Here is a 7,948-nt window from a genome sequence, read left to right as displayed (position 1 = left end):
AAAACATACACATTATAAGTATTAAAAATATGAACATATGTATTTTAGAAAATGAACATACACATTCAAAATATGAATATATGCATTGGTCCATTTTTGAATGCGTATGAACATAATTAAGCATTTTAGAAGGTGAACATATACATAAAAAAAAAATGAACATATAGATTTAGAAAGTGAATATATGCATTTCAGAAAGTTTACATAAACATTTCAAAAAGTTTACAAAAGGATTCAAAATATGAACATAAGCATTTAAGAAAGTGAACATATGCATTAAAAATATGAACATATGCATTTCAAAAAGTGAACATAAGTATTCAAAATTTGAACATAAGAATTAAAAATATGAACATATGCATTTAAGAATGTGAACATAAGGTATTTTTTTGATTTCACTAATTTTTTTTGACAATTCCAATAAAAAATTTCGAACAATAGAGTATCAAACAATATTCAAACAAAATTAAGTGGTAATCATTTTATCTTTATTTATATTCTGAAAATTATTATTTTTATTGGTGCGCTAGTCCAAATGGACCCTCTCCACTTTTGTCAAATATACTTCCTCGGAGAACAGGCCCGTCGAAAAAACAGGCCCGTAGTCTCTTTTGTCGAGCACACCACGAAAGGAGAAGGAGAGAGAGACACACAGAGACAGAGGAAGAAGGGACCGGCGGCCGCCCAATCACCGTCAACACCAACCCAACCCCTTTAATGTAAGTCCTTTTTCTTTCCTAAAATTTGCGTTTTTTGGTTCTTTCTCTCTCCTCTAATTTGAGTATATCTTCAAAACTTAATTTGTATTCATGTGATCAGTTGTTTATTGCTTAATGCTTTCTCAATTTTTTCTTCATTGTTGCAGTTTATATTGTTTCGAATTTGGGTTTTCTGGGTAAGTTTTGGACATGTTAATTGTGCTAAAATTTTGGTTTTGAATTTGTTAGGGTTAGGTTCTAACTGCAAAATCTAAGTATTCCATGGAGTAATGGGTTGAGGGTTTTTGGTTTGATTGAGTTGCTTGATGATAGTTTATATCATAGATTACATTCGTTGATTTTGGGTTTTCGTTTATTAATTAATTTGAGTTTTTCTTCAAACTTTAACATTGTTGCGCTACTTTTCAGTGTCCATCAATTTGCTACTGTTTACTCTTAAAAATGAGCGATCCTGAAAATTTTTCTGCTAGTCAAGAGGAGTTCTCTTCTCATGAACATGATGATGATGTTACGGATTCTATGGATGATGATGCTGATAATGGGGAGGTTCCTGTTGAAGAAGTGAGTATATTTTACTTGTATTAACTGTACAACTACTGATATATTGCTGGGTATAATTATTATAATTTTTTTTTTGTTTCCAGGTTCTACAGCTTGATGATGTTCAGAGAATTTGTTGTATTGGTGCTGGAAGAGTGGGAGTTTTGTCTATGGCTGTTCTTTCACGCCACTGGCTAAATAAGACATTCGTTGTGGTTGACAGGGATATAGATCTCATCAATAATATAAATGGTGTTAACGAAGAGAATGAAAGATTGATGTTGTTTTCAGAACCTGGTATGGATGATTTACTGGATGAAGCTATGAATGTTAATCATAATTTGGTATTTAGCTCCAATATTGCTGCTGAGCTTGACCTTTGTCGGGTGATATTTATTGCGGTTGATATACCGTTAAAAGAACAGCCCAGACAGGTAAAGAGTGATTTTGATGTCCAAAATTGGGAAGATGCGACCAGAGCCATATTGGATTCAATTGGCAGGGAACCAGTATTGCGATCTAGATATGTGGCTGTAAAGTCCACACTTCCAATAGACTATAAGAGGAACATTCATGATCGTTTCTCTGAGTACAACAACTTCAACTATCTTCATATCATTACCAACCCAGAATTTTTCTCCGAAGGCACGGCTGTTGATGATCTGTCATATCCTCATAAAATAGTGTTAGGAGAGTTTTTTAATGGTGGTCGAGAATTCTTTAGGGATTTATACTTGCCAGTGGTGGAGCATGATTATGATAGGATTGAAATGGTTGCCTCCCTTTCTTCTGTTGAACTAGGTAAACTTTTGTCTAATGTTTCAATTGCAGCTCAACTAACTATTATGAATATCGGGTCTACCATTTGCGAAAAGGTTGGTGCTAATTTTGATGATGTGAAGAGATGTTTTACGGCCAACCCTAGGGTTGATGCTTTTTCTGTCGATTCAAGACCGGGTTACGGAGGATTAGGCTTGAACAAAGATGTGTCCTATCTTTCATATTTATGTGATTATATTGGATTGAAGGAAGAGATGGAACTTTTTAATAAGTTAATTAAATTAAGAAGGAAGAAAATGGATGATTTGGTGAAAACAATTTTATCCATGATAGGATCTTCAAAGAGAATAGCTATCTATGGTTTCTCCAACAAAGTTGATACCGATGATATTCGCGAGTCTCCGGCCATTTACATTTGCAAAGCATTGTTGAAAGCTCGTGATGTTCATTTGGTGGTTTATGATCCTGCTGTTCCTGATGAAAATATCATCTCATCATTCTCTGATAAAGCTAAAAATCGAGTTCATGTTGCTGCAAATGCGTCTGCCGCTTGGACTAACACACAAGCTATGGTTTTTCTGGGTGAATGGACGGAGTTTAAAACGATGTTGCAGCAAGAACTTCATCAAATTCTCCTTGCCATGAGAAGACCAAAATTTATTGTTGATTGCTGTGATTTGTTTGACAACACCGTTATTATTCCAAATACTCATTTTAAACTCTATAAGCTTGGAAAGCCTATTTAGACTTGAAATTGTTGACTTATTCAGTTGAAGTGTAATGGGAGTTTGATTTAGTTATATATGTCAATCTCTTGGATTTTATGGTTAATTTTTTAGGCTATTAATCTATATTTAAATTTATCATATTTACTAATGTATTTGAGATATTGCATTTACAATTAGAGATTTAACTCTAAATATCTATCTGCTTATCTTTTTATCTATAATCCATGAAAAAAGTAAAAGTAGGCTGTGGATTTTATTTCTAATTAGAAAGAGCTTTAAAGCAGAAGTTTTCAGGTGGTTAATAAGCTAAAACCTCGAAAGGATGAAGTGATTTCTACTATAAAAATGGAACTCTAAGTTGAAATAGTTTTACTGGTCCTATTTTTAGTTGGCTGCCTTTGTTTTTTATTTTTTTTTTATGTTAGGAAATTATGTTGCATAATTAGCAATAGTTTCCTTCATTTGATTGTGTGCTGATGATGTATATTTTAATATATGTGCACTGTTCTAATGTTTGCCCTTGACTATACTTTTACCGAGTTTGTTGGCTTTCTGTTTTGTTCATAATTTGTTAGAGATGTTCTGGATTTGGGCATTTCCCTTTGGTCATTTGTGTTATAAGGTTTTTTGAATGTTCAGAGTGGTGTGGTGGATCTATTTGGGATTGTTCAAACCTCATGGCAGTATGATGCAGTAAGTTGTTGCCAGATTTTGTGTGATTTAATGTTTAGCTTTTATTCCCTTGGGGATTACATAGAGGGATTAGAGGGAATGATTTGTTAGCAATTTTTTGCTTTCAAGCTCCTATTTTTATAAAAAAAAATTGTAGGGGGAGGGGAGGGGGAGGGGAGGGGGGGGGGGGTGATTTTCTAAGTGCTTTTTCCCAACCTACTCTAAGCAGTAGATTTGCTAGTCGTTTGTTCACGAATTTATAGCTTTTGTTGTGCTTCAGGTTTTCCTTACCTGCTATTCTGTTCTGCTGCTTTCTGCCTTTTGTTCCAATTTGCAAGGCATTATAGTTGTTGATTTGCTGAATAGCCAATCTCCTCCCTCTCTTTTATGGCCTCTTGGATCGATTGAATATTTGAGGAAGGGCTATTTAGAGATTTTATATAGGAGTTGTTGTTAGTAGCTCAACTGTCTTATTTATGCTATGCCTTCTTCTTTGCAGGTCAGCTACTATTTAAAGACTAGTGTTGTTCTTTTCCAGATTGTTTTTTTTTTTAAAATTTTTTTTTTAACCTATTCTACGTAGTCAGAAACTTGCTGACAGGGAATTCAATGTGTGGTGGATGATTTGGGGGGGGTTTTTCCAGTGTGGCAGTAGACTTCCTGCAGAACGTTGCTGATGAATACACCAATACTCCGGCGTTACTTTATACGTTTGCATTTCTGGTTCATCAATGAGCTCTAGAAGTCGAAAAAAGAACATATCTCGGGACCTTTATTATGCAGTTTCTTTTGCAAAACTATCTCCTTTCTGCAAACTTAATTGTATTGGTTGGTTTACCTTCTCTGGGTGGAAGTAAGTTTTGATACTTTTTGACTAATATAACTTGTTGCATTTGGGCTGACTTGTAGCTTATATTGTATCGTTCCCTTTTTGTTTCTATAACCCTTCTTTGTGAAGGCAATATTTTAACACATCTTGTGAATGATAATAAGCCTTTCCACTGCAGTTCAATCTATGCTTCTGCTCTTCACACCATCAGCCTGCCCTTTCTCATGGACTTGCTTGGGCCCACTGCAACTTCTGGCTGCTGGTGTATTGGATATCAGTAGCATTACACATATTTTATCTGGCCACCCTCAGCAAAATATGGTTGCCATATTAACCGCTATTGGTATTTCCTAATTTAATTGTCCAAGCTTAGTGTCTTATAATTATGTCTTCTCATGGTGCTCAGGGGAACCTGGTCAGGAACAGTTATTGGGTAAATTGCAGCTGTTGACTCTAGAATAATCAGAGGACGTGGAAGACGTGCATTCTGTAGAAACATTGGTGATTGGAGCTCTTACATCAGGTACTGTGTATCTGCATATGCTTGTTTTATGGTGTAAACCAAATATGTTGATATTCACCACGTTCATAGATAATGATCATTATTTTTGTGTGTTATTTACATCACCTTGGATTTAAGGATGTTACATGGCTTGTCCCAAGTACAATTGTGCTACTTGCAACCTGAGCACCTCATGCCATTATATTAGGTCTTGCATCACCTTAAATTAAAGGATGTTACATGGCCTGACCTAACTTCCTGTAGTATTCTATCCGTATATTTGTATTCAGCATTGATAAAAGTGATTCATGGTTTTCATGTTTAGTATCTGTTGCATCTTTACGATAGGCGGTTATTAGTTGTGATTATTTTGTTTAGGTTTTTTTTTTGCTCCATGGTCATTTGACTTATTAAATGAGTCTGTTTAGTGCTTGCTGTGTTATGCAGTGCTGATTTGTTTTGTTAGGAATCTATCATATGCTTTGGTTGTTTCATCATTACATGGTATGTAAGAATGGTGAATTAAACTTGATGTTTTTAGGATTCTACTCAGGATCTTTACTGTGTAAGGCCTGTGCTTGTAGACCACACTGCTCCTTTTCAAGGCCTTTATTGTTTTTGGTGCTTAAGTGGCAGGTAAATTACTTACGTTTATGTGCACTTTTTATTAGGTCGGCCTTAAGTAATAATGGATATAACTATGTGCAAGGAATTAATATTAGGGGAAGGGTATGTTAGTCATAGCCTATTAATAGTAGCTTGGGGAATAAGTTAGAGTTTGTTATGAGAGTTTTTCTATATATAGGCTTCATTAGGAGGAATAATCATCATGTTGAATATTGTGAGGATTCTTATTGGGAGAGAGTGAGCCTCTCGAAAGCTCATGTTAGAAGAGCATCCACCTCTCGAAAGTGGAATTATCGTTCTATTAGTGTAATTCACCTATTATCAATATAATCAGCATTGTTCTTCCCTAATCTCTGCCATAATTAGAGCTGTAATCTTGTCAGAAACCATGCTAATTCCTAGCACTATGCTGATAGAAGTAATATTTGAGCCTAAATAAAGTTGGGTAAAATGACTTTTGATACATTTGGTTTAAACATGTGTCTGAACTACCTATCAGTGGATTAAACAAATACATGCACTTGCATATAAGCTTAAAATAAGCTTTAAATGATAAGTCCTGTGTTGTCTTTATAATTAAAAGATTAACCAAGGTTCACATGCAGCCAGTTGGGCAAAAACCTAGATTAACAAAGAGACATCTATTATCTCTCTTATTTCAATTATTTGTGCATGGCGGTTTTGTTTGCTATTAGAGCTCAGATATGAAAACATCAAGGTCAATATTTTTCATATACGTAGTAAAAGGTTTTATAGAGCCCGCATTTAATCAGTCTAGCCAATTATTGTAATAATATTTGTCTATTGCAATAACCCTTTTCGATATCAGTCAGGCTAGGCTGTTATCCATAGTGGCTTGTTATAGCAGCACTTCCACAATGATAGACTATGTAAAACATTAAATTTAGGCTATTTCATTGTTCAACTTGTAACAGAACCCTATGAACAGCTAGTCATAACCAGGTGTGAAACTAAAAACAAAATAGTTGTGTTAGGCTTTGAAATGAAAATTAAAATTTTTGTGATCTCGAGATTACAAATCTATACACCTTCTATAAATATGAGAAGATTGTTACTGTTGAATGAATATTGATGAGACATTTTGGCCCTTCTTTCCACATCGGTTCCTTATTGCCTTTTTTTGCTTGTCATGTGGACGTTGTTTGAGATTAGTACTTTTTCTCTCTCTCCTCCATTGAAGCACGCTGAAGCATTCTCTCCATTAAAACAGCTTCTTGAGGTAGATGGTTATCCTTCTTTATAGTCATCAAATATCTTCTCTCCTTCTGATTCACTTTCTCTCTCCTCTGAAATCAAATTGTACCAGAAATTCAGCATCAATTTGATCTAGGTTTTTAAGTTTAGGTGATGAAATTGCAGATGATGCTTGGGTTTTCTATTTCCTTTCATCAACACTGCTTCTTCTTCAATTCAATCTCTACAATGTATTTTCTCTCTCCTAATTCGGGTTTCTTTTGATTTTTTTTTTGGTTTATGATCTATAATTTCTCGGTTGATTTTTTTCTTATATTCTGAGATTCGAATTTATTTTTCAATTTGATCGTTGGAATGGTTTTTCACTTTTTTATTATTGGTTTTCTTGTCATTAGCAAGTGAATTTTCTTACGCACGTTAGGGTTTCCGCAGTCCAGTTCTCCATTGAAGCAATTGATTAGCGAAAAAAATGCGTCAGATCCAGTACTATGAGGAACACTTTGACGATACTTTTGATATCAGGTATGAATATATGATGATACTTATGAATACATAGTTTTCAGCTTACATGTATTCACCATACAAATTTTACCCACTTCCTGAAAACCCTATTTGAAAGCTCTATTTCCTTAATTGCCCAGATTATTGCGCATAACCCTTTTTTTGTTTTATTTTATGGGTTTTAAGATTTGAGTTACTAGGATGAAGGACAAATCATCGAAATTGCCATCAGCATCACCTTTTAAATTGGCAAGTTGTTTGATCTTGATGTTTCTTGGGATAAGTTTAACTTTCTTGTCTTTGAGATTATTTCTCCTTTTAAATTTCTTTTATTTTTAGAAAAATTATTCTTGAATTCGTATTGATGCCCTACAACTGGGTTTGTAAGTTAAGTTTGACATCAATATGATTGATTTAGGATTATGTAGAAGATTGTAGTCCATCTTAATTAGTGGGATTTATTGGAGTTTTCGCCAATTTTCCAAATTAATGAGATTTATTGCAAGGTATAATTGAATGAGATTTATTGCAAGGTATAATTGATTTTAATTGGTGAGGGAATGACTTCAACGAGAAGGGGTGAACTAATGTTAGGGTGAAAGGGCAACATATAGGATAACATGCATAGAGGAGGGAGAAAATATGTAGAGTACTTCAAAAGACCATTATAGTGTGAGGTAAAGATATGCACTTTCACCGGTCCATAGGCTCCATACTTATGTTGGAAACTTGGAATGTCGAGTGTTACATGGATACTCAAGTAGGGGTGAAAGTTCGGTTTGCGATTTGTATTATGGCCAAAACCGAATCCAATTCGAATTAATTCGGTTTTGGA

General features: G+C 34.4%; 1 protein-coding gene and 1 long non-coding RNA gene across 2 annotated transcripts; both read left to right on the top strand.

Annotated features, from left to right (window-relative positions):
• The first annotated feature begins 551 nt into the window (after positions 1–551).
• On the top strand, positions 552–7,127 carry LOC145576708 (uncharacterized). Its single transcript, XR_014098533.1, has 4 exons — positions 552–719; positions 4,447–4,589; positions 4,675–4,791; positions 7,045–7,127. It is a non-coding gene; the product is annotated as an uncharacterized LOC145576708 (long non-coding RNA).
• Positions 788–2,961, top strand: LOC145576707 (UDP-glucose 6-dehydrogenase 3-like). The gene is made up of 3 exons (XM_081634428.1): positions 788–895; positions 1,128–1,280; positions 1,364–2,961. Exons 2-3 carry the CDS (start codon positions 1,161–1,163, stop codon positions 2,783–2,785), a joined length of 1,542 nt encoding a protein of 513 aa, XP_081490554.1. The 5' UTR covers positions 788–895; positions 1,128–1,160; the 3' UTR covers positions 2,786–2,961.
• Positions 7,128–7,948: the final 821 nt, after the last annotated feature.

Source organism: Chenopodium album, chromosome 13 (genome assembly GCF_948465745.1).
Source record: "Chenopodium album chromosome 13, dcCheAlbu1.1, whole genome shotgun sequence".
Lineage (NCBI taxonomy): Eukaryota > Viridiplantae > Streptophyta > Magnoliopsida > Caryophyllales > Amaranthaceae > Chenopodium > Chenopodium album.
This window is presented reverse-complemented; position numbering and strand designations above follow the sequence as displayed.